At 37.4% G+C, this 27,536-nt stretch overlaps 1 protein-coding gene across 1 annotated transcript in view; it reads right to left on the bottom strand.

Moving 5' to 3' along the window:
• Positions 1 to 3,823: 3,823 nt before the first annotated feature.
• Positions 3,824 to 27,536, bottom strand: part of LOC110033630 (kinesin-like protein KIN-7E, chloroplastic) — a 124,178-nt gene continuing 100,465 nt past the window's right edge. Inside the window, exons 18-25 of the mRNA XM_020737674.1 lie at positions 15,342 to 15,482; positions 13,168 to 13,293; positions 12,844 to 12,894; positions 12,708 to 12,755; positions 12,363 to 12,614; positions 11,546 to 12,274; positions 4,562 to 4,651; positions 3,824 to 4,225 (exon numbers count right to left, since the gene is read on the bottom strand). Coding sequence (XP_020593333.1) covers positions 4,178 to 4,225; positions 4,562 to 4,651; positions 11,546 to 12,274; positions 12,363 to 12,614; positions 12,708 to 12,755; positions 12,844 to 12,894; positions 13,168 to 13,293; positions 15,342 to 15,482 — 1,485 coding nt within the window. The 3' untranslated portion in view covers positions 3,824 to 4,177. The remainder of the gene's footprint in view (positions 4,226 to 4,561; positions 4,652 to 11,545; positions 12,275 to 12,362; positions 12,615 to 12,707; positions 12,756 to 12,843; positions 12,895 to 13,167; positions 13,294 to 15,341; positions 15,483 to 27,536) is intronic.

The raw sequence follows: 27,536 nt of genomic DNA, 5'->3' as shown, positions 1-27,536 counted from the left end.
TCTAATCATTGCCGTCCAGCTTAACATCTTGTTGAAATGCAATTTTAACTAGAATATGGAAATGCTTTTTAGCTCAACTAAATGCACTAGATTATTTACCCATCAGTTCTGTAGATTTCAAAACTACCATACTCCCATTAGTATTGAAAACATAAATATTAAACCTAAAAAAAGTAACATCTAGATCATAATATCATAAAACTAAGATCCACAAAGAATAACATTAGCAACATCAATGGACAACACAACCCACCAAATTATATTAGTAATCGATAGCTAATTGCAAAAGAAAAAATATCTTTGAGACAGAACTTAACAATTTTGTCTGCACATGCTAACTCGTATGATTATGAATCTGGTTTGAGTTTTCGAACCATTCAATCTATATAATAACTTAAATCATGTCATTCATGAAACTCTCACTATAAATGATAAGCTTAAAAAATTTTCATCATTTTTGACATGATTCTAAAAATTGATTTTTTTTTTTAATCTAACCTAAAACTCGCATAACTAAGACCACATGACATTGAACTTTCAAAACATTATCCTAAGAATCACTAATCTCCTAATCAAACTAATGACAATCATCATACTCATTGATTTTATTTTCAATCTCTATAATAATATGTAAAGTCCTACCAAGGTACTCATTAATATAATGATTAATTTGGTAACACTTCAACACACAAAGAGATAGAAATCTCAAACCTAAATGCATATTTAGATGATATCTACTCAATCTCTTCAACTCTGATGTTACTTTAGGAGTGTACGTGTAGCAGATACAATTTCACAAATTTAATAAAATAATGCACTGCCAGAATATAATCACCTTCTAAATATGAAATTTTAGCATTTAATTTGTTCGTAATCCAATTAAGTCAAAAGCATTCTCAACTGATAAAATATAAAGTGTTGTCATCTCTCTCTAGATATTAGGTCTCAAATAAAACCTAAATAATCTCTGAACAAAGCAGCAAAAGTTGAGGTTTAATCATGTATTTTATCGCAAATTTCATTCTTTGTTTTCAGGATTTGAATAAAGATCAAGCAAATTATCACAGTAAAATAATTAAGATTCACTCACCAGTAATTTCATCTTAAACAAAATAGTGAAAGGTTCTAGTCTTAATTATTCCACTCTCCTCATAACCATGTGTACCACGACGGGTTTTATTTTAAAAAATCTTATTCATCTCTTTCTAGTCAAATAAATTATTCATCTCCATCACACAATAAAATATAATATTAATATCTTGCCATCTTAAATGAACATTTCAATTTTAACTTTGTAGTTATGCCATTATCTATTTCACCACCTACGATTGCAATGCACGTCATGTTCATAAACCCTATATGACGCAGGAGCTACCCAAGAGCCTTCGTGATGCAGGTGCTTACCGCCCAAAATTCTAGCAGTAATGCAACTGCAACAGTACCATGAGAATAGCTATTGCGGGAGACGGGCCAAAATAATCTTGTTTTCCTTTTTATGCTTCTTTTCCTATTAACATTCATTCTTTTTTAATCATTTCTTATATATGTGTTGTATTAAGGTTCGGAAGTCAATTTTTTTTGGAGTATTTTGTTTAGGATAGCCGTCGGCATCCGTTTTCTCCCATAGAGAACTGTATCCAAGGGTTTGGGTGATGATCCATTTCCTACATTTCGAGAGGGGTCCTGCTTGCTGCCATCAATGTTCCAGAGACCATAAATCCTCTTCCATTCCCACCGGCTGCTGTACACGTCATCCCAGGCCACATCCCTACCACCTAACTGTTGTCCCAACCCTCTTGCACCTCTCACTGCCACAGCCCTCGAGAACCCCCATTCCACCTTGCTGTCGCCCAGAACAACAATGATCTATCGTCACATTGTCATCTCTGCCCCTTGCTCCACACTCCCACCTTATTGCCACCTTCTAAATCCTCGTCGATCACCACCACAACCCCGATATCCCACCCTAATCTGATCATTTGTGTCATGTCTGTTACAGTTTCAGATTTTCGGGTGCATGTTATTGTATTTTCACTTCAAGTGTGTTGATTGTAACCACCTATTTGTTCTCGGTAATAATATTTATTTTTCCTATTATGGTTTGGGTTAACTTTGATATCATTTGGTATTAGATCTAGCCTAACCATAGTCATATCCAAGGATTTCTAGTATCCGCCACATCAAATCTATCTCCACTTAAAATTTTTTCTTCTCACATCGCATCACCCTTAAACACCTCCTTTCACCCGCCCACACTCAAAACCTAGCCATGACGCTAAGAAGATAGTTGTCGGAAGCTTGATTGACGGGAAATGATGCAGTGCCGTTAATGAGAATGTAGAAAGGGGTGTCCAAAAGATTTCTAGGGAGGAATACAATGGGAAACACACCAACTAAAACCGAAGCTTACCACCTTTGAGAGGTGACAATCCAAATGGGCCACCCGTAGCTACAATGATGACATTCTAGACCGAATGGATGGAGTGAACCTCTTCCATCATGTGGATTCCAGGGATGAAGAACCTCTATCTCGAAGAGTGACCTAAAATATCCAGAAATTAGAATTTTAAAGTAAAGGTAGATTTAACATATTTCAATGGTCACAAGGATCCGTATGGGGACATCAAGTGGCTTTGAATTTAGAATATGTCTTTGAGTGTCAAAACGCCCCATAAGATAGAATTGAGAAACTAGCCACAACAAACTGAAGAAGAGTGCACTATTTTTGTGAAAAAATCCACAGTACCTACACCAACAACAAGGAAAAGATAAAATTCCTACCTAGTTCAAAATGAAAATTGAGATGTAGCGTCAGTTCCTGCTATCTTCCCCATGATGCTATTGGTCATCCTCAATAGCTACAGCAGCCCAAAACAACACTCAATGATGTTTTTTAAGGCAATCTTCCTATTCCAGCCCTTCTTGCCCTCTGCCACTTCCCCATACAGCCGCCCCTTGCTATCCTGGCAGTTCCTTGCTTTGCCCTTTGTTGTTGACATCCGGAAAACAACAAAGTTGTTGTCCTACTTTCCGCTGGCTGTTCCAACCCTTCCCAGTGTGCCTCGCTGCTCTGCTTGCCACCCCACTAGCTGCCCTCGCTGTCCCAACCCTCCGCTTCGCTGCCAAAACAATTCCAACACCTCCTTTTGGTGTCTCAACCAACCCAAACCAATTTCAGCCACCTATCTCTGCTCCCCGATAAACTAGCCGACCTCCATCACCCATGGATCAAGCCCTAGAGTGAGTTTGGTCGTGTTTGTTGTAATTTCCCTTTCAGGTGAGTTTAGTTGTAACTGTCTATTTGCTTTTTAGTAATAATATTTGTTTTTTCTATTGTGATTTTGATTAACTCCGGTACCACTATAAAATATATTTGATAATTCCTCCCATGAAAATTTTTCTGTGTCCTGCTCATATTAACATTCAAGAGAATAACTCGTAATGATGATTAGTTTCTATTTTTAAGTTAACGGACACAAACATAATTGAAATTTGAGGCTCAAAACGTTTTAACATAATTAATATGCACAAAACGTTTGATTTTACTAGATAAAAAAATAAAAATTACATTAATATCAATATACATAGACAAAAAATAAAAAAATATATATATGAAAAAGCTCTTCTTAACTACCATTTACATCTAAGAAAGCATCATTCAGTAAAAGTTCTTCACGTCTAGTAAAGAAACTTTGCTTTTGAATGGTCAAAATTTTTTTAGCATAATATCCTAACATAATTAATATCCACAAAACGTTTGATTTTACTAGATAAAAAAAAATAAATGAATCAATATCAATATGCATAGACAAAAAATAATAAAAAAATATATGAAAAAGCTCTTCTTAACTATCATTTTCATCAAAGAAAGCATCATTCGGTAAAAGTTCTTCACGTCTAGCAAAGAAACCTTGCTGTTGAATGTTCAATTTATCATCTTTTCAACAAGATTGCCATTCCATACCGCCCAACTTTTGACCTTAAAATTGGACTTCTAAGGATCAAAACTCAACAGGTAAAAAAATTACCACTTGATCTAAAGAGAAAAAAAGGGTAAAATATTACAATAAAAAATGGAATGTGTAGGAGAAATGTGATGCTTCAAAGTACGATTACTAAACACCAATAATGCCTAACCTGTGGTAATGGGAAAAAAAAAAGAAGTATTGCATCACTTTCAGTTGGCCGTCTCATCTTCTTGATTCAACAGAGATTGGTTTATCAACTACAGATCACATAATAAGACACCAAAATATTAGAAAATAATCCGGATTGTTAACTAAAATTAACAAATGATAAAAAAAACAATGAAATATTGACAAGAAATCAATAAACTATCTCGCAACATTTTAGCACAACTTATCAAGAAAAATACAGAAGATGACAAAACCAGTTTTTAACTGCCGAAACATAAAAAAAGAGACAAACAAACTAAATAAAGAAGTTCAACTTCATGATTTAGGGAGGTATACTAGAATGAGGAAACCTGTGGAATGAAAAAATTGACAAAATCCAGATAGCGGACATGTGAAGAAAATTATTGCAACATCAAAGAAAATACCTTTTCTTGGCATATTTTTGATAAAGCTTCAACATGACAATTTTGCATTTCTTCAAGAGATTTGACATCAAGGCCGCTAAGTTCTTCACCCTGGAACAAATAAAAAAAATCATTACTTGGTTGAGAGGCATTGCTTTGATCTCTAAGAGAGATGTGTTTATATAAACACAAACACACACACAATTGAAAAACAGACCTGAATGAGCTGCTCATGCATAAAACTTAGCTTAAGAGAATTTTATAAATTTTAATATTTAATTAGTACTTTAGCCTCATAGTTTACCATAAAAATTCAAAGGTAAAAACAAGAATCACCTGAACAAGACGGTTATCTGTCCTGGTTGTTTAAGAGATTCTTGGCTTAATTTAAAAGTGCTTCTCAGGCTTATCTATGATGGCGACAAAGCCTCTGACCCTCCCATCACTCATTCATATTCGCACATGAAAAGGGAGGCCCTAAGATCTCGCTATTTGCTCATCCACCCTGAATCGATGTTTTTAAGCCAGAGATATTAGGTTGGGCTGGTTCGGCTCGCTATAGTCATGCATTTCATGCTCTTTCCAGTAAAATGTTATTCTCACATATCTGCTCTATTCAATTCTTTTTATGAGCTGGGAAGGGAGAAGTTAAATGGAATCCACGCTTATTTACAGCCTGATTTTACGAGATATCGAGATCTTTATATAGGATGTAAAATTTTGATAGTGGTAGTGTGGGAAAAGTGAAGACATTTACACAATGGTGGTAATTTGGGTACGGTGAAGACCATCTACTCAACAGATAGTATTACCGCACGGCTACATATTTGCACGTGAAGATATGACGCTGTCGCTTATCTTTCCTTCGAGATTGCTGCCTTTTCAAGGTTAATGATCGTTGATGTTCTGTCATTCTTTTGTGGATTCGAGAGAGAAAAAGATGTCCAAGCGAGACAGCAGAAGCAAATAAAAAGGAGGAATTGTATTGCACAAGTAAACAATAAATATGCTTTGGATAAAGAATAGATTAGGATTACATCTCTTGTTCCTATCTTCTATAATTTGATTAAGATGAGATGAACTCGAGTTTTACTATTTCTCTAATAGGATGCCTAAAATCAATAAGAACCCTGATCTTAGGTTTATTCCCATAATTAAATAAGGATGGCCAAGTGATTATATATAGTTTTTTCTGACCATTCTACTTCCTTATCATTTGCTTAGGTGTTACTTGAACCCTCAACCAATGTTTTTAAAAGAGTGCTTAGCACGTGACACAAAGCAAAGAGGGCATCGCTTCGCACAACATTTGTGAGCGAAGTGTGCGCTTTGCAACGTAAGCACACTTCGAAGTGCTAAGTGAGCTAGTCGGCCCGGTTGACGAGCAAGAGGAAACAAAACCCTAAAAATTGTAATAACCGAATAATAATAAAAAATAAATAAATAAAATAAATATATAGGTGTCGGTGGTTAGAAAAGACGACACCTTCGTATAAAACTTATTTCATGCTTATTTCAAAACTTCCCCTCCTTCGAACTAGAGAACGATTGGCCGAGGGTTCAAGAAAGACAGAGTCTGAAGTCATGCACTAGCCGAGAGGAAGGAAAAAGAAGCAATGACAGTAAAAGAGAGGCGTGAACAAGAATAGGAAGAAGGACGAACATGTGCTTCTTCTCTTACCCGAGACTCGACCCCAGCCTAGCAGTGTGAATGTAAGGTGGAAGCATCGAGAGGGTCTAAGAACTTCCATAAGTCATTGTATAAGGGCAGAGAACTTCGTTCGAGAGGAGAAGAAGTCGACAGAGATGAAAGATTCACATCCAGGTCGTGGCAAGACATTTACCAAGGTTTGGGTACGCAGTTGCATTTCAACAATATATTTCATCCACAAACTGACGGACAATCAGAATAAACAATTCAAATATTGGAAAATTTGTTGTGGTTTTGTGTTCTCGACGTTGGAGACAATTGGGAAGATCACATTTGGATGGTTAAGTTTGCCTACAACAATAGCTATCAGTCCAGTATCAAAATGACTCTTTATGAAACATTGTATGACAAGAAATGCAGACTTCCATTGAGTTGGCTCAAACTTGGTGAATGTCACATGTTAGGTCCGAAGTTAGTTGATGAAGCGATAAAGAAAATCAGATTAATCAAAGACAAATAGACACATTAGCACTTGAGCCAAAGGAAACTTAGTGCGGACAAGAGAGGAGCAATGAACGAATCCTTCTGTCGCGTGCCCTAACAAGCCATCGAAGAAGAGTAGAAGGAGATTCCTCATGCGACGTCGACAAAAAGAGGTAGGAGTGGTTTTCTTTATTAAGTGATAATAATAATAATAATAATAATAATAATAATAATAATAATAATAATAATAATAATAATAATAATAATAATAATAATAATAATAATAATAATAATAATAATAATAATAATAATAATAATAATAATATTGAATAAAAAATAAGCATGAAATAATAAGAAGTTATTAATAACATAATAAATAGATTAAATTTTAATATGAATACCATGATATTTTTTTTAATCTTAGGAGTCGACATCAAGTTAAATCAAATAACAAATTAATTGTCATCGAGTTGAGCACTCATATTCTTTTGCTCTAGTAATATTTTATTTCGTCTTGACCAAATACATTTATTGTTACTGTTATAGCACTGCAGGCCCATGATTTATGGTTTCATTGAATTTTATTCATATTGTAAGAATGACATATGTGCTCACCTTTATTTAAATTATCATAGATATTGGATCATGTATAAGAATACTGACTACTATGCAAACTAGAAAAAAAATATTCATTATTAGAAAGTGATATTTCTATAGTATGCATCTATACGCATGACTGAATGATGGAATCACCTCTTTATGATACTAGAAGGGGAACGCTAAGACACCCGTGCATGTAAATAAAAAAGAATATTGATATTGAAATACTTTTGGTTTTACAGTTTTTCGACGTTGCTCTTGTGAAGGTTGTACCTATATAGAATGATATAACATGTTATTGATATAATAAGATTCATTGAATAAAATCAAATAGTTATATTAATTTATTAAATGTTTAACTATCATGCATGTTACTTTCTTTTCCCTTAGATTATTGTAGTTGTGGAATATGAGTAGTTATGTTTAAGTTTATTGTTGTTTTAATTTAACCTTTAATATTTAATTAATTGATTAAAAGAAAAGCGATAGAAAGAAAATGTTTATAGATGATGCAAACTAGTAACAAAGTAAATTTTAATTATACTACTTTAATTTAATTTGGATAGTGACTCTTTCATTTATTGAATGATAAATAAATAAACTTTAGTTACCAACGTCCGACTATCTGTTCTCAACTTAATAATTCCAAGCCCTGAACGAGACGAAGCAGCTTGGGGCAGTCATACAAGGCAAAATCGAAGGGCATATTGCGTGAGGTTCGCTTATTTCAATCGTGTGAATGCCGCCATCATGAACGAGAACCCTTGTAGAACAATTCACGCGACTCACACCAACCTTCCTCACATAGCATCGACGATTTCACAGATGTGTGAGCAAAAGAAAAAAGAAGAGACCACACACATCTCTAGCAGTCGTGCAGGGCTTTTCTGCAATCAAGAGAAGCTTCATTGAGCATTTGCAATCTCTAGAAATAGGGAGCGGCACGCAAGATTCTTTTGTCCATGTTTTCGTTAGTGTGTTCTGAGGTGAGCCGCGTGCTTTAGACGCTCGAGTGAGCGTTTCTATTCCCTAATGCAAAGAAGCGGCTCGTAGGAGCTTTCTCCCACACGGGAGACACTTGAACGAGTGTTTTTATGTGCAAAACGTGAGAAACAATAAGGTGACGAGGAAAGTTAAGAGTTCTGAGACTTTTGGTAAAAAAACTGAATCTAGTATTTGGATTTCTAATTAGTGTTAAGCTTGTTGGAAGATGTAAACTACAAAAACTAATTCAAGGGATCTGAGATAAAACATTGAACAAAAGTGCACAAAACAAAATAGCATAAAAAAACATCAGCTTTAACGGGTAAAAACCTAAGAACGGGAAAAAAAATGAAGCCAAATCACACCAAGAAATCCAATAAGAAAAAAATTAGGAGAAATGAAAAACTTATACCACACTCAAACTTCTGCACACTCTGGACATTCCAAAAAAATAACACTTCTTACCCTTACACAAGAGAATGGAAAAATTCAAGACAAGAAATTGCATAAATAACTACTTAAAACTAACTTTCGTTTAGATTAACATGAAAGAATGAAAAAAATGAATAGAGACTAATAAAAGTCAATGTATTATTGCATGCATGCCAAAGAATTAAGTTAATAAGTGAAAAAAAACAATTGACTAGTTGAACAAGTGAGTAAATATATTTTTTCTTTACAATAGTTATTTTTATTTATGAATCAATTGCAACTGTTTTTAGCAATTTTCTTTTAAAAATACAGGTTTCTCTTTTTTTAAATGTCAAAAAAAAAAAAAACAATGATATATACATATGTATATGTGGAGTCACCGCAGTACAATATTGATTGAGAATGCAATGTACCTGTGCATGTAAAATGAAAATAAGTTACCCTTTTTGGTGGGTTTCGGAAAATGTTAAATATGTGCTTTTAACATAGATTTTGATGGCGAATCCCATTGATGGATATTGTAATTGAAAAAATAATCGGAAAACTGATTTCTATACGGTCTCAATTTTTACTAGTAAATACCTTTTTATAAAAATATTTTTAAAATGTGAATTACTGTAATTTAGAGATAATTTACCAATTGAATAGTTTAATTCATACATTTAGCTGCTAATATTTTTTTCTAGAAAATCTTCTATAGAATAAATGATCCTAAAGATAATGTATAGAGCCGTTGACGAGATCATGGAGGTAAGTTTAGCATTTCAGTTTTACATTTCATACAAATGTAATGTTTAAATTTGAACAAACGGTTGTAAAATAAAATTTAATCAAAATAAAACGACTCTTTTATGTTTTAGATGCATTTGTTTAAAAATGAAAATGCTTAGATACTTCTTCATCCGTTCGACCATCTAATCCTGCCTTAATATTCTAAGCTTCCGGGTCGGATCGTGACAGCTTGAGAGTTTTATGTTTGGGTCACATTTGACTTCAAATTAGACCAAGAATTAAACACATCAGCAATTCCTCTGATGGGGGTCGCCATGGGTGTTCTCCTGGGTATACTTTGGCTGTAAGATCTTGAGGTTAAACTCTACCTGTAAGGTGAGATGGTCACTCGCCGATGTAGTCCCTCCACTTTTGAAGCTAGACTATTAACATTATGTCTGTAGTAAATTGGTAAGAACTGGCGTTGTATCTCCCACTTCATCTTCAAATTCTCCCGTTATTCCCTTCGACTCTCCATATTACAGCTAAGGGTAATCTTCTCCTAGGTTCATCCTCAATGCCCGTAAGGCTCCGCTGAAGTCGGAGGATAACCCACTGTATCTCTTTCGGGTAGGCTTGGACATGTATCTCCTTGGTGGTAGGGTAGGGTTTGGAGTGGGAGGTGGAGGGCATAAAAAAAGATTTAAGGTTAATCAACAAGGGGAAATTAAGGTTAGATCACAGGTTTGGCTATAGTTTGGGAAAAAAAAGAAAATTTTGGCGAAGGGGTAAAGCGGATGCTAAGAAACCCAACGATAGAACCAGGGTTATGCTAGATCTAATACAAATGATACCGGAGTTAACCCAAATCATAATAGAAAAATTAAATATTATTACTGGAATATCGATAAAGTTGTTACAACTAACACATTGAAAGGAAAATTACAACCAGCTAGACGAAAGTAGGAAACAAAACACACCCGACACACGACATGTGGCTAGGGTTGGATCAAGGGTGGTGGAGATGGGTCAGTGAGGGTTGGAAGAGTGAGGGTTGGAAGGTGGGGCTAGGGTTGGATCAAGGGTGGTGGAGATGGGTCAGTGAGGGTTGGAAGGTGGTGGGATGTGGATGAAGTGGTCGACAAACAAAAGACAAAAAAATGTCAGTTTCTAAGTTTCGGACAGCAAGCACGCAGCTGATATTGATGTGGCGCAGCTGTCTGGGATGAGGGCAGAAAGGGAGGCTCGGTATGGGTGCCGATTTTGGCAGCGGACAGCAAGTGGAAGTGTTTGCAAGCTGCAACAGCGAAGGTAGGGGACAGGGAAAGCAAGGGGAAGGAAAAAACTGAAGGGAAGACAGCTACAGGAAGCTGTCCTAGCTGTTTGGGCAGCTGCAGCAGGGACAGAGTGGCCAGGAGCGATATGGGAGGAGACGAAAGGGGATATGGGATGATAATCACCACCTCAAGAGAGGGATATAGTCGGAGTATCACCCAATCCGTTGAATACATTCCTCTGAGGGGGAAGAACGGATGCTGACGGTTGTACTAAACAAAACTCATACCAAAAACTAATGCTAAAACATTAGAAATACAAATATATAATAATAGGATAGCGAGAAGTCGCCCAGGAGGGTCGGCTGACCCCACAACAACGAAAAGACGAAACTGGTTTGATCCAGGTGTAGAAACAATGTTGTATGATCGTGGTATTGTAGCATTATTCACGTGAGGTTCACGGAGGGGAGTTCCAGCGTCATCTAATATGTAGAAAGATAAGATACCTATGAAGCCATAAATCATACATTTGAATTCTATACGTGGATAGATCACACGGAAAATTTTTCCAACCCATAGTAAATCGAGGTCGAGTTTGCTCTTAATAAATAAAATCAAATTCAGATGACAATTCAAATTACTTATCGCATCTTCACTAAAACTGCGGATGCTATTTCTTAAAAGGGAAACAGTCCCCAGTAACATGCAAACTTAATATACAATGAAATAACTACCGAACAACTAGTTCAGGATAACTTGACCAATCCAGAAGCAAGAAAATGGGCAACAACATAAAAAAAAAGTCTTGAAATCCTGTGGCAAATCACGATTGAAGGCCACACTATTATAAAGGAGAGAAAAACAAACCTTTAACTTAGAAATAATGCCTTCAAGTTCTTTGCACCGCCTTCTTTCATATTCTAAAGCAGATCTCATTTCCTCAAAGCTGGTCACTTGATCTTCATACAAACAATCAGAGAAACTTTCCCCATTAAACCTTGCTCTAGAACAACCAATTGTTATTGAAGAACCATTTCTTAATGAATGAAATTTTGGTTCATCAAGCCACTCAGGAAAGCATTCATCAGATACCATACCATTTCTTTTAAGCTTGGCAACAAGTACCCGCATACGTGTAAGTTCATTCTCTAACTCTTGCTCGGTTTGTTTGGAGTCATCAATAATTTTTTTAAGTTTACCCTCCCTTTGATCTCTAACAGACAAAGCAGCCTCTTGGGAAGATTCTCTCTCGCATCTTCTTGATAGCTCTTTCCTCAATTCCTCAACAAGAACACAGTCATCCGACTTCTTGAAATAATCATCAGTATCCTTCCCATCAATCAAGACACGCCTCTGAGAGTTACTGACTCGAGTAGCTGTTTCCATAGAGGCAGCCAAGTCATCTGTCAATTTAGCATTTTCATAAGAAAGTTTTGTAACCTCTTCAGCTAAATTTCTAAGCTCATCTGCTGCAGCTGCAGCCAATTCTCGGGCATAAGAAGCTTCCTCAGCCAGCTTTTGACAATGAATTTGAAGGCCATCCTTTTCTTCAGCCAATCTCAAACTTCTTTGTTTCAGATTCTCAATCTCAGCAGCCTTAAGTAAATTTTAGAATCTCAGTCTATAAATAACAGAAATTAAAGATGATTTTTATAAATTCACAAAGAAAAGCAATCACCATTACCTGTGTGAGAACCTGGGACCTCAGCAACAGCTCACTACCACTTCCCTTAGATTCTTCATTTGTGGATATCGAAAGAAGTCCCATCGAAGAAGATTCAGTCAGCAAGGATATCCCTCTCACCTCATTTTCTGAAGAGTTGACCAAAGTGTTATTACAGACGCTATGTTCATTTTCTTTGGTTTTACCTATAAAATAGTTGAGTTCCTCATTTAGCGTTTTAATAGTCTCCTCAAGTTTGGCATTATCAGATATCTACAAATTAAAAAAGAAAAAGGAGCATTAGGAAGATGATGTCAAGTAAATCTCCACCAATAACAATTTCAAAATGAAGTCATTAGTTCGAACCTTAATCTGTAGCTGGTCTTGAAGAATTCTATTATCAGCAGACATAATCTACACAATGCGGGTTAAAATCAAGACAAATTAAAATAATTTTGAGAACAAAAGTAAAACCTATAGCAAATATCATAGGGAAACAAACCTCGAGCTCAAATGCCTTCTCACTCAACTGAGTGGCCAGTGTTGAAAGATTCTAAAAAATGTAAAATGACGTTATAGTGAGGATAATATGAAGTTAAGTATGTCTGAATTCATTTCAGGTTATTTTAAATAAAGATTGCGCAAGAAAGAGAAGCATATCTAGGAACATAAACCATAAAATAGAATTATAAAAACTGAGCAAATATAAGAATGAAAATTTACAGAAATGAATGCATGCAACAAGACAAGTAAAACATGTATCACATGGAATACTGTCTAAATTAAAACAGTGTGTGAGATATCATAGAAGGCTGAAGCATTCAACCTGTGTTGTTTTAGTACTATTTGATGAATGTGGAGCATCTTCACGAGATCCAACCATTCTCTGCTCAAGACAATGCAACAGTTGCTTCTTTTCATTTATTTCATCTCCTAACTTCTGCATTTGCTCCTGAATTAAAAGAAATAAATAAATTTCACTAATCATGAATATCTTTCCCATCAGCAAAGACTTGGTTAAGAAAATTTAATTAGTGACAATAATTAACCAGGAATAACCACTCGACTTGTAGCAGAGCGCCCCTTGGTTCCAAAGTGGAGGTTTGGTTTCAACTAATGGGAAAAGGAATTATTTCTATAACCTCTCAAAACGTAGAAGTAGAATACTTAAATATTTATCTCTGAATATGTTTGGAAAATGAACAAACAATTAAGAAAAAAAACTTAAAAACGAAATAACATTGTTGAACAAAGAAAAAAGCAACACTAATGAAAAAAGGGACAAATACAACGACAATTACATTTTACACAAAAATGTGACAAACAAATGCCTTTTCAAAGTGGCAATGGAAGTCAAAAAACCCCAGCAATTGACAAGTGTTTTGTACCTAATGTATGTTCAAATTCCTTGATGAAAAATTTCAATTATCATTAAAGAAAGAAGCAGCTTTAAGTATGCTTGATATTAGCAGCAGGAAAAAAAATGGTTAGACATCACAAATCTAGCAAGAGCACACCTACTCCGAAGATGTCAATGGCCTCCATTTGCCATGTTTCTAGCCAAGAAGCCAGGGATAAAGGAAGTTTCAGAAAGTAAACAGTCAAAATTAGTTTCAAATAAAGCGAGTAGCAATATCTTAAAGAAAATACCATCTTAAATGATTTCGTAAAACATAATATATACAAAATAGGCTACAATGATTTAGAAGAAAGTCTCAATTAACATATTTCATAAGCATATATGAAACGTTAATCTGCATTTTAATTGTAATACAAAGCACAATTTTACAAATGAAGCTCATTCTGAGATAAGTAGAAAATAAGATGAGATTTAAGGCATGAACAATATTAATAATAAAAAAAAAGACAAAATTGGTTCCAAAGCCATGTAAAGTGTGTTCACTCAGTTTCTAACTTCTCTCCTTCTCAAATTTGGTCCCCCGACAACTAAAAAGAGTCGAGTTTTAAAAAGCAGCGGGAACAAATTGGAGAATTAAAAAAAAATATATATTACGTCTAAATGAACTCATCCTAAACGGTCTTCTGGACTATCATCAACGTTTTCTAGAAACTTCAAAATTAAAAGCTGATAAAAAACCAAATAAATGATAGAATAAGAAAAATTAGAAGCTAATGCCATGAATTTGTCAAGCTAATGAGCAACAAAAATAAAATGACAATTTCAAAGGAAAAATGTAATAAGATAATGGCTGTCAAGGTCAACACAAGCTCATACTTCTAACCTTATATGTATGGTCGCTGAAGTAAACTTACAAAGATGGTTTTGTTGTTTCAAACTAGTATGCGCAGAAGCCTAATAATGACAGGATCACACGATCCTGTCTCCAGAGGATTCAGGATCTACAGGTTCCACGAGATAGCAGGCAACCCTCAAACGTGATTCAGTCAAGGCATTATCGAAATTTATTTCTATTTTATTTTCAACAAATTTCCTTCTATTACTTCTTTTCTTTTTGATTAGGTCTTATTTCTCTAGTTTCTAATTAGATTACTTTCTCTTAGAGGACCTTTATATATGTTGAATTCTGGTTTTGGAATTTTCAGCTTGCTTTCATATAATTTAAGAGTTCTGATTTTGTGCTCTCTGGAGTGTTGTAGCTTCTTCCTCTCACAAGTGGTGTGTTTGTAGTTTACCCAGGAGCAAATGGTGGATCCCTCCCACCATCCGCACCTCACCGATTTGCCGTTCACTACAGTTTTTCTCCGCCAAACAGCCATCAAAACCGTTGCCACCAGCTGTTTGCAGCAGTAAATTGCCCTGTTTCTCCATCATCATTCACGCAGCTTTTCAGCCGCCATCCATTCTCCCCACTCACGTAATCAATCTCACAACTTTTCTAATACCCTTTGTGTTCTATAACACCTTCTAGAAGCCCTAGAATGGTGTCAAAGTAGCTTGCTTGATATTGAGCTGAATATAGGCAACAGAGTAATAAATTATAAAAAGAAAGCTTATAAAGTAAAAAATATTTTGCATGCCTGGATATTTGAATCTTCAGGGTTATTGGCAGCTTGCTCTGCTAATCTTTTTAAGGAACTTGTGCAAAGAGCTACCTCCCCAGCTAACATCTTGATCTGCTCACTGAGAAGATCCATTTCATCCATAAGAGTTGTACCTGCCTGCAGAATATCCTAAGTGACTCAATTTTATCATGTTAATTATTAAACAACAACATGGAATTATTAGATTGAAACTTTGGAAACAAATGCTAAATGCGAAAAAGTGTGTATAATTGGCTGTATGTCAAATTGGCCACTCAGGAAAAAAAAAATTAAGGTCAACAATCACGATTTATTGGAAACGCAACCTCTGCCATAGAAATAAATAAATAAGCAAGGACTGAATAACAATTTTATAAACATTCACAATATTAAAAAAAGTGGTGATGCAGGAGCTCCCACCTACGGGATTTCTACGATCCCGGGAACCGCGGAATCTCACAATCCCGGGAACCGAGGATCGCGAAATCCAGTAAGGGTGGGCTATAGCGGGATTTTCCCTCATGAGCTGCTGTTTGCCCCTTGTAGATCTCTTTTTTAATATTATTTTAATTAGAATTAAGCATCTTTTGCGTGAGAACTATTTATATGCTGTTAATTTCTGATTTAGCAGACTCTTGGCAATGCTTATGTCATTTGGAGATGTTTTCTCCTGATTTTCTCTATTGGAGTATTTTATCCTTAGATTTCTTTCGAATGGTGTATTTGTAACCGGTAGGATTGAGGTGGTGATCTTTCCTAGACATACGAAGCCTTCTTTCGCATCAAACTTGCTCTCTCCTGCAGTTTGAAAGCAAAAGACTGCTGCTCGGCTGCAGAAAACAGCAGTTTCCCGCTTCCAGTTCGCTGTCCCGCCACCATTCACACCAGAATTTAGCCGCCATCATTCCTCCCGCTTTACTTACCCGTCCTACAACTTATTTATCTCTTTCTTCGGTTCTCTCACACCTTCCTAGAACAAGTGTTATCTGATATCAAAGCTTGGCAAACCCCATATTTCTTGCAAAGAAAAATTCGAAAAAAAAACAATTCCCACCATACCCAAACCATTCCTACCACAATTCCTAGCCCAACTCTAAAATTTCAAAATTAAGCTTTACTACCTTCACCAAAATTCCACCCCGACACTTACCACCATAATCAAACCCCCCGCACAACCTTTATTAGCAAAGTTACAAAGGCCGAAAACCTAATCGAAAAAAAGTACGCCATGCCACCCAGGAAAAACCCTCAACAAGGTGCCCAGGAACTTACTATGAAGGATGTGCAGCGAGAAATCTTCCAACAACAACATAAACTTGATGCATTTAAGAGAAGACAATTTGATGAGGACACCTATAGCCACAACAATAGCTCACCAGATAGAGTGGAGAAAGTGAATCACCACCATCAGAAATCTTCCGGTGAAGAAGCACTAATACCACAAAGAGTTGACATGAAATATCAGAGGGAAACCTGGATTTTGAAGTTCGTCGAGTGACTCCAAACAATGGGACAATTTTTTCAGTACAAAGATGCTCCCTAAGATAAAAAAATTAAATTGGAAGACAATAAGCTCAGAAAGAATGCTTCGTTGTGATGAGAGAACCTGAAGCGTATTCAACAATGAGAAAGGAAAAAGATCACCACCTAGTCTAACATGAAAAGAAAAATCAAGCACAAATTAAGCTTTCCCCCATTACTAACAAGATATCATCATAAAGATCCAACTAATCCAGAGAGAGTATGCCCTCATTCCTCTTCCCCCCTTTCCTATTTCCATCATTTCCTTTTCCTTTTCTTTCCATCTTTTCTTACTTTCCTTCCTAGGCCCTTGCTAATCTAAATCCTTTCCTAAAATCTATAATTCTGATTTTATTTTATTCTCCTTCCTTATTTTAAAACTCTTTCCTAAATTTGTAATACCAATTTATTCTCCTTTCCTATTTTAAGTGTTTCCTAAAATAGGCAAAGCCTCTTTCTAAATAGGAAATGATGTGCTTAGAGTTAGGGGACTTGTTTTCGAATCTGAATTTGGTATTGCCTTAGTGTTTTCCCCTCTTGAGGGTTGTATCCGACGACAAAGGAGGTGCTCCGACTGTAACCCTGTCTGAGGTGGCGATTTTCTCTTTCGTTCCCACTCCGTCCTGCTCCAAGACAGCCCGCGACCCCCGTTGCCCCCTTCCAGCTGCACCTGTTGCACCTCCTTCTGCAGCTTCACTGTAGGCCACAACCTCCCTGTTGCTCCTTCCAGTGCTCATTCTTTTTTCTTCCAAACCACTGCACCTCCCTTATCTCCTCTAGCCATCACAAGGAGCTTCCCTACCACCCGATCACTGTTGCACCTCCTTCCTGCTCTCTTGCAGGTCACCACACCCTTTACTTCCTCCTGCATTAACCAACAACCTACCCTCCAGCCGGTTGCCCTTTCATTGGACAGGCCGTCTTTCCCTCTCCCTGCTTCCAGCAAGCCCTCCGGTTGTCCAAGTGCATCCCTCACACTGTAGGCGTCCTTCCTTCAGTCCCGCAATTTTGGTCTTTTCTCCTCAGCCTCAATTGTCCTTCTTCCTCCCTTTTCCCTGTCCTTGCAAGCATTATGTCGTCACCCTGCCACCAACAGGCCACATCTTCCTTGTCACTGCAGGCACTGTGCCGCCACCTTGCCCCAGCATGCCACATCTTTTCCCTGCCTCCTGTAGGCCGCCATGCGTTGTCTCTTTAGTTACAGCCTTCAACGATGTTCCTTCTCCTTTCCACCCGTGGTTCGATGCATTTACTATCGCTGATCTCCTATCCTACTTCTCCCCACAGCAACCCGACACCTCTCTGGCCTTCATCGCAGTCGTCGATCCAACATCACTTAGTCGGATTCCCTCCACATCAAGCTTGTTGCGTCTTCTTTGTTGAGTCATTAGTTATAATCCCGTGTTTTTCATTTTTGCTCTGTGTGTTTCATTTCGTAACCTTATTTTAAGTCCTAAATAAAATTGTGCCTTGAGTTGTGGTTTTGGATACCTCCAGTATCATTTGGCATCAGAGCTAGTCTAACCATAGTCCTATCCTAGGGATCCCTAGCATTCGCACCCCTACCCAAGCTTAAAAAAAAATTTCCTTCCTTTTCTTGTCCTTTTCTCTCATTTCCCTTTTTTTCATTTCTATTTGTCACTCCCAATGTCCCTCTTTCTTCTCCCCCATTCTCCTTGCCTTCTTCTCATCCAAGCCTTCAGCTATGCCCCCCAGGAGAAACGTTCCAAATCCCACCAAGGATGCAATACAACGTGAAATCCGCCAGTTGCAACAACAATTGGCAGAACTAGACGAAGGGGCCCAAGGCAGGGTCACCCTCAATCGTGACCTAGAGAGTCGACAAGAAGACAGGGAGGACAATCTAAATCCATTCCACAGAGAAGATATCAGCGACAAGGAATACCGCTCATGTCGTTTTGACATCCAACACCAGAGGAGATCACGAGAAGAGCCCAGAGACCACCGCGATTTTAACATTAAAATAGGTCTTCCCGGATTCAATGGAGGTATGGATCCAGATGAATTCCTTAATTGCCTGAGAGCAGTCGAACGAACATTATAATATAAGGAGATATCTGAAGATAAGCGGATCAAACTAGCAGCTAAAGTGAAAAAGCACGCCTCGTTATGGTGGGACAAACTACAATAACAACGAACAAGGGGCGAGAGAGACAAAATCACTTAGTGGGAAGAAAGCCTTACTACGAATTACTAGCCATAGGGCAAGTTTTATAGTCATAACCAACACACGATCGGTCATGGCTAAGACACAACATCTTCCGCACAAAGTGTACAACAAAAGGAAAAGTTTGCATCCTGATAATAGACAGTACCAATTGTGAAAATATTGTATCTACACTAATGTTAACAAAGTTAGAATTACCCACACAGAAACATTCACGATCCCACTCTCTTAGTTGGCTGAACAAAAAAAATGAAATCCGTGTGGATCAACGGTGCCTTGTTGAGTTCAGAATAAGCAACCAGTTAAACGAACAAGTATGGTGGGATGTCGTTCCCATGGATGAATGTTATATTTTCCTAGGACGACCTTGGCAAACACATCGTGTTACTACCAAGTAAAGACACTAGAGTAAACAACGCTGAGGAAGCAATCGTTTCGAGAGCCACTTTCATGCAGTCAGTTCGAGATGCACCGATTACACTAGCCCTAGTCCTACTTGAGGGGTCAGAGAAAAAGAAAATAATACTAGCACGCCTACAATCACTACTACAAAACTTCTAAGATATCATGACAGACGATCGACAAGAGGGACTACCACTAATGAGGGACATTCAACATGCCATAGACCTTAAACCAAGACCAATCTTACCAAATCGACCTGCCTACAGGCTAAGACCAACAAAATATAAAGAGCTACAACGACAAGTGCAAGATCACGTCACCAAAGGGCTATTTAGAGAAAATACCAGTTCATGCGATGTGCCCGCCTAATGTTGCCCAAGAAAGACCCGTCATAGAGGAAGTGTATCGATAGCAGAGCCATCAAAAAAATAACTATCAAGTACTGATTCTCAATACCTCGCCTTGATGATCTCTTGGACCAGTTACACGAAGTCACTCTGTTCTCAAAGATCAACTTACAAAGAGGGTACCACTAGATACGGATAAGGCCAAGTGACAAGTGGACGACCGCATTCAAGACACGGGATGGACTATATAAGTGGACAGTCAAGCCCTTGGGTCTGACAAACTGCCCAACACTTTCATGAGATTAATGAATCAGACATTTTACAACAATGTCAGGAAGTTCGTTGTAGTCTACTTTGACAACATAATGGTATACAGTTAGTCTGAGGAGAAATACTGACAACACCTAAAGGCAGAATTTGAAGTACTACAGAATGAGAAATTATATGTCCATCCAACAAAATGTTCTTTCATGACAAATCAAATATGTTTTATGGGTTACATCGTATCTAACACAGGCATTCAAGTGAAACAAAAATAAATCGAAGCCATCATAAGCTAGACCACACTATTACCGCTCCCCTAACTGTCGCTTCATTCTACTGTCGCTTCATCAGGCATTTCAACACTATTACCACTCTCCTAACTGAGCTTTTAAAAAGCGAGTACACTTGGCCAAACACAGCTCAGACTTCAACACACTAAAAGTGAAAGTAACACAAGCGCCAGTTCTAGACCTACCAAACTTCACACTATTCAAAGTAGATTGTGATGCGTCAGACGTTGGAATCGGGGCCGTACCGAACCAGACCAGTCACCACATCGCTTTCTTTAGTGAGAAACTTAACGAGACAAGAAGAAAATACTCAATACACGACAAAACTTCTATGCGATCATACGAGCCCTAGATCATTGGAGTCACTATCTATTAACAAGTGAGTCCACATTATTCATAGATTACGAAGCCTTGAAATTTTTGAACAGCCAGAGTAAGTTGAAAGGACGACACAAACATAGGCAGAATTTTTGGCATCATTCAATTTCGTACTTAACCAAAAAATTGGGAGCCAGAACCGCGTCGTCGATGCACTAAGTCGACGTCACTTATTAATCACTTCTATGCAAACAAGCGTCATAGGGTTCGAGATCATCAAAGACCTATACACATCAGACTAAGACTTCAAATATATATGGGAACAATGTAAGGAAAGCCTACCACGCAGTACTACCACGCAAATGGTTGCTTGTTCTACAGCAATAAACTATGGATTTAGAGATACTCCTTAGGAGAAGTAATTGCACAAGAGAATCATAATAGAAGCCTCGTAGGCCATTCCGACAGAGGCAAGTCTCTCACCCTCATCAAAAATCACTTCTTCTGGCCCCGACTAACAAAAGGATGTGGAGCGTCACGTCCGACCATGCAGGATTTACCATTTCGAAAAAAACAAGAGAGCAAAATATAGGATTGTATACTCCATCAACAATACCTCAAGCACCCTAGGTGGATATCAGCATGGACTTCATACTAGGGAAACATAGGAACAAAAATTCTACAATAACTGTAGTGGACAAATTTTTAAAAATGACACATTTCGTACCCTGCCACCACACATTGGACGCATAGCATAGCACTGATTTATACTTCAGGGAGATTTTAAGGTTACACGGAATCCTCAAAACCATTACCTCTGACATGAATGTCAAATTTCTAAGCCAGTTTTGGGGAACCTTATGGGGGAAGTTAGACACAAAGGTCCAATTCAGTTCAATAGTTCATCCATAGACAGACGATCAGACTGAAGTAGTGAACAGGAGTCTGGGACACCTACTGAGATGTTTCGAGGAAAGAATGTCACACAATGGGATATCATTCTAGCTCAAACAAAGTTCACCTACAACAGACCCATGAGTCAAATAACACGACTCAATCCATTCGAGATTGTCTATGGCAGCAATCTGCTCACACCGCTAGATCTGGCTCCACTCCTGCCGATAACAGAACACAACCAAGATGCTACAGAAGGGGTTCACGAAATCCAACAAATATGCGTAGAGGTGGCAACGAGATTGCTTGACAAAACAATAAATAATTAAGCACAAGCAAATAAATCAAGGAAAAAATAACATTTAAAGAAGGTGAACTCATTTGGATTCGGCTAAAAACGGACTGATTCCCCGTAGGAGCACGCAAGAAATTGAAACCCAAAGCTAAAGAACCTTTCAGAATTCTGCGAAAATGCAAAGACAACACATACATGATTGACTTACCAGTAGGGCTACCAAAGATGTCGTCCTGATTGCTTCTAACGAGATATTCGATGATTCAAATCATGTCACCATTATCAATGATACTTTGTATTGACGTTCTTTTGAGCAAATGTGGTTACGATAAATTGGGAAAGATGAAGATCAAAAGATCATGGTTGAAGTCCATGAAGGTCTCTGTGGAGCCCATCAATTAGGTCCCAACATAAAAATTAAGATTAAGCGTCTCGATTATTATTGGCTTACGATGACTATGGATTGCATTGACTATGCCAAGAGGTATCATGAGTGTCAGGTGTTTAGCCGTACACTTCACAAACCCCCAAATGCATTGCAACCGACAGTTACCTCGTGAACTTTTGAAGCCCGAGTTATTGATATTGTATGGCCTATCGATCCTACATCATCTAAAAGATAGAGGTCTATCTTTGCAACCCCGACTATTATTCTAAGTTGGCAGAAGCCATTCCTTCAAGAGAGGCAAAGATTGATAGCATGTTGCATTTCCTTAGGAACAATATCCTTTAAGGTTTGTGCCATGTCAGATCATTTATGATAATGGACTGACATTTAAAAACACCAAAATCAACTGATTTGCTCGGCATCATTAAATTGATTGACGATATTATAAGATATATTATTTGAAAGCAAATGGGTTGACTGAAGATTTCAACAAAACTTTGATAAACCTTATAAGGAAAATTCTTCATGCTAATAAGAAGAAATATCATGAAAAGCTCTTGGTGGCTTTGTAGGCTTGTTGTACGACATAACACACACCCATTGCTTCTACGCCATATGCATTGACCTTTGGCTCCGAAACAGTCCTTCCTCTAGAGATTGAACTGCCTTCATTGTGAGTTGTCATATGCAATAATATTAATACTAATGATAATATGCGACGCAGGTTCGAAGAAGTTGACAACCTTAAGGGGTTGAGATTACAAGCCCAACAAAGCCTCAAGCTATATCGCGCTCGAATGGTCAGAGCCCACGACAAACTCGTGAGAGCTCGTACATTTGTGGTTGGAGACATGGTGGTGATTTTATGTAGCCCCATTGTGACTCACCATCGTAGCCACCGAAAGTTTGAACTCACCTTGGATGGACCATTCGTGATTAAGAAGGTTTATGAAGAGTCTATTTGTTGATTGATGCTTATAGATCTCATTTGATGTCCCTTATAAATGGGAGGAACCTAAAAAGATATTATGCTCAGGCATATATTGTATTTGATGTATTTTATGTACTTGTTATATTGAAAATGATGTTCAAAGCCTTGATGTACTTTGTAATTCATGAATCAATATATATAAATATATATATTTTATAGAAAGATCAGCTTGTGGCTCCTTACGCGTTAATATAAAAAGAAGGATTACAAAGGTTTAGTGGGACAACTGGATCCCCGCTAAAAAACAAAACAACACATAAAGTCCTAGGGGTTCCAATTTCCACAGTACAACTCCACTCAAGAAAATAAAAGAACAGAAAGGAGATTAAAGCTAACCTAAATATACATGTATCAAACCAAAACGTATACCCACAGAAATGACGTATACCCTCTATGAACATGTATATCAAAAGAAACGAAAAAACAAGAATCTGTATGGCAAACAGCAACATCTCAAAACCAGGAAGTCGCAGCCTGACCAAGGAATCTGCATCCTGCAACTCAAAAAGAACTGAGGAAACAGTAGAGAAATAGAAATTCCAAGTGTTAAGAAAGGAAAAGATGATCCTCATTCCTCCAACCTCCCAATCAGCAAAGTCAGCCCAAACGGACCTAATAAAACCACCTGAAGTATGAAGAGACAGAGAGAAATTGGAGTCATGGGCCTCCAAATAGAAAATAACATGGTCACAAATAATACCAAGATGAAAAAAGAGCAACTCTTCAAGCCTCCAACCATCCTTCTTACCTGTGAAACTAGCCCATACACTATATCTCCCAAGAGCCTTACTTCCAATATAGCACCTCCAAACCACCACCACCAAAGTAGCAAAGGAGCCCTGGGCCTCCATGCTAAAAATAAGGCAAGCCAATATGATACATCCCAAAAGCAAAACCACCCAGCACAACCTCCCGGACCTTAAATCGAGAAACCCTCCATCTCCATAAATTCATCCACTAGCAAATAGGGAGTCATGGGCCTCCCAAATAAAACTCAACAGAAAAATCGAAGGATTCTTGGACCTCCATGCCAAAGATAAGAGGTCGGACATCACATAAATCAAAAATATAAGTAGTCATAATCTCATACTCCCTCAACTCCAAATTTCCCAAAAAAGAATAAACGCAATAAACTTCCAGCCAAAAAAACGTATAGGCCGATCCAAGACACTCGGCCACCCAACACACATCAAGATGAGACATTAGTACGAATATAAGGGGTATCAATATTATCCCCAACCATCAGAGTATAGAGAGAGGGGGGAGGAGTTACTCCCACCCTACATATATGACTAGCGCACCCTAAATTAGCAAGCCAATTTGCAAGCCAATTTGCGGGTTGATTGATGAAATTCCAAACAACATTAATATTATAAATTAACCCTTAACATTCATATTAAAAACTAACTCTTAGAAATTAATCTTTCAATCCTCCTAATATAGTAAAGAATATCCCAAGGGGTGTCGGCACCATTAGTAAAAATATCAATCAAAGAACTATAATCACTTTCAAAAATAAAATACTTCCAATTGAGAGAATAAGCCAATAAAACAGCAGATAAAATAGCTCGAGCCTCAGCCTGAAGAGGGGAATCCGCCATAGAAGGGGTAGAGAAGAAGAATATACACTTTCCATAGTGATTCCTAGCAATGCCCCCACACCCAGCATTAGGACCTTTCCAACTCTCATCCATATTAAATTTAATCCACCCTCTAGGGGGTGGACTCCATTTGACCAAGATAGGAGGGTGTGGGATTCTCCTGACCGCCACATTCATATGCCCCAAAGCCAAAAAATAATTAATGCCCGAAAAGAAACCTTTTTTGGAATTTCCAAGTCTCCATAACTTATTGATGTAAGAAATTATATTAGTGAAAGCCATCATTTTTTGAACATCCTTACCCTCATGAATAGTATCATTCCGAGTCATCCAGATAAACCAACAAATGATGTAAGGGTATACTTGCCAAAAATGTTTCTTGTTACCACCTGGATTGCAACACAATGTGGTGAGAAGAAGATTCCTCTTAGGAGAAATAATAGTACCAAACCACAGACCAACTCTTCTCCAAATAAATAAAGCAAAGGGGCCGGAGAAAAATATATGTTCAATGGTCTCCTCCGCCATCAAACACAAACAACGTCTGGAGGCAATTCTCAAACCGTTCATCTTAAGGATATCATTACAAGGAATGATAGAGTGAAAAATACACCAGGCCAAGAAAGACATCGACGAGGTTAAGGCCTAACTCCACACCCCTTCCCCCCAAAAGGGGTGTTTTGAAAATTATAATGAGAAACATATAAAGATTTAGTAATAGAGTTTGTTATGGGTAATTTCAAATAAGGAGTATCATGCAAAAGAGGATCAAAAGATATTGTGGAAATGAAATTAGCTCCCTCCAAACCCAAAATGCTAGTGAGAAGATGGAGGTTCCAATGGCCATCAACCCAAACATCCAAAACTTTGAGATTAGAGACCACGTATCCCTCATATTCAGCAAAGCATGAGACCAACAATCATGCCAGAAAGATAGGTTACCTCCCCCCACTTCCCAATAAATGAAGTTCCTCGCCCAATCTCTAACATTAATCATTCTCATTAAGCATTCTCTTCCACATCGTGGAATTGCCCAGTCGCCAATTTATCACAACAGGATGAGAGAAACGACAATACTTCCCATGCATAAAGTTGGCCCATAACGACTCATTTTTCCTGAAATTGAACAATTGCTTGAAAACATTAATATCAGTCATATGATGCAGATGTGGTGGGTAATTCTCAGGTAGAGACAACGGTTGTCTTTCACTCAAGTTATAAGGAGTATCGTGATGGTACGGGTGATTGTCTCTTTATTTAAAATGCAAGTAGAAAATTGGGAAAACAACACTTTTTTTCTCTGAGTTAGAAATTTCAACACTCACTGAGAAATTCAAATTTGCTCTTATTGAAAAATTTTTGTGGGGGCACTCACCTATGAAAGTTATCAGGAAAAACTTTGATGATCTCCAATAAGTAGTAAAGTAGAAAGTGAGACTCATGGATGTGAGACATGTATTGATTCAATTAACCATGCTTGAAGACTACACTCAAATTTTCTCCAATAAATATCTTAATATTGCTGGTAAATCAATGAAACTACTCAAGTGGTCTCCTGATTTTGATCTCAATTATGAACCTCTTACTATACCGATATGGTTTAATCTACCGGTCTCAAACTGCACTTTTTTCATCATCAGGTTATTTACTCTATTGAGGTCATACTTGAGGACCTTATGAAGCTAAATCTACCCACTTTCAACCTAACCAGACATTCTGTGGCCAGAATACTTGTGGAAAAAGATATTACTTTACCTGATATTGCTGAAGTCTGGTTGGGTACAACTCATAATGGATATTGAAAACAAATAGCAATAAATCATCATGGAGCATAGACCTCCTTATTATTCTCATTGTAGGATGTTTGGGTATATCCTTGATAAATGTCATAAGCTTCATCCTAATTTGAAATCTAAAGATCAAGTGAAAAAGGATGAATTTAACCTCACTGCTCTGGACATATCTATTCCACCTGGAGAGAAAACTACCACGGGATATGATTTGATGTTTAATTTAATTACCCCTGTAGATTCTCCCTTTGAAAATACTGTTTCTGTGATTGATGAGAAGTTGGATGGCCCTACGGACAAAAACCTTATTGAAAACAGTACTGGAGGACTCCAACCTACACGGACTGATAATCATGAGAACCTTACGACTCCCCATTTTCAAGAAGTGTCAGGAGAAGAGGCGAAAACTCATACCTCCCACACACTTGAACCTTTTGTGAGTACAACTGTTGGCAATTTTTCTACTGCAACACTACCAGCTCATCTGAATGAGCAAAAATCAATGGATGAGGAATGACAGGTCTACACTTCCAGGAAGAAGAATGAAAATATACTTGAACTAAAGAATCTAATGGAAGATACTTTGATTACGTCAGGCAATGGTACGCAAAAAACCAATTTGTTAGCCGGTTCCTTTCCGAGAACTAGAGGCAGAGGCAGAACTAAATTAGGTCGTCCCGATTGATCTTATATGTATCATGTAATATTGGGTTTTGATTTTAATTTTTTTGTGTTGTACAGTGTGGGTTAGGTGCCTTTTTGGGCACAATAATACAACATATCTGTACATTTTTCTCTTTAAGATAATTGCTTTGGGCTTTTTGAAATATATATATATATATATATAAACATCTCTAAATAGGGTAGGCAAATAAATTACACATTGAACAATTTCATAAGACA

The sequence above is a fragment of the Phalaenopsis equestris genome, unplaced genomic scaffold (assembly GCF_001263595.1).
Source record: "Phalaenopsis equestris unplaced genomic scaffold, ASM126359v1 Scaffold001241, whole genome shotgun sequence".
NCBI lineage: Eukaryota > Viridiplantae > Streptophyta > Magnoliopsida > Asparagales > Orchidaceae > Phalaenopsis > Phalaenopsis equestris.
Note: the sequence above shows the minus strand (reverse complement) of the source record. Positions and strands in the feature narration are given on the sequence as shown.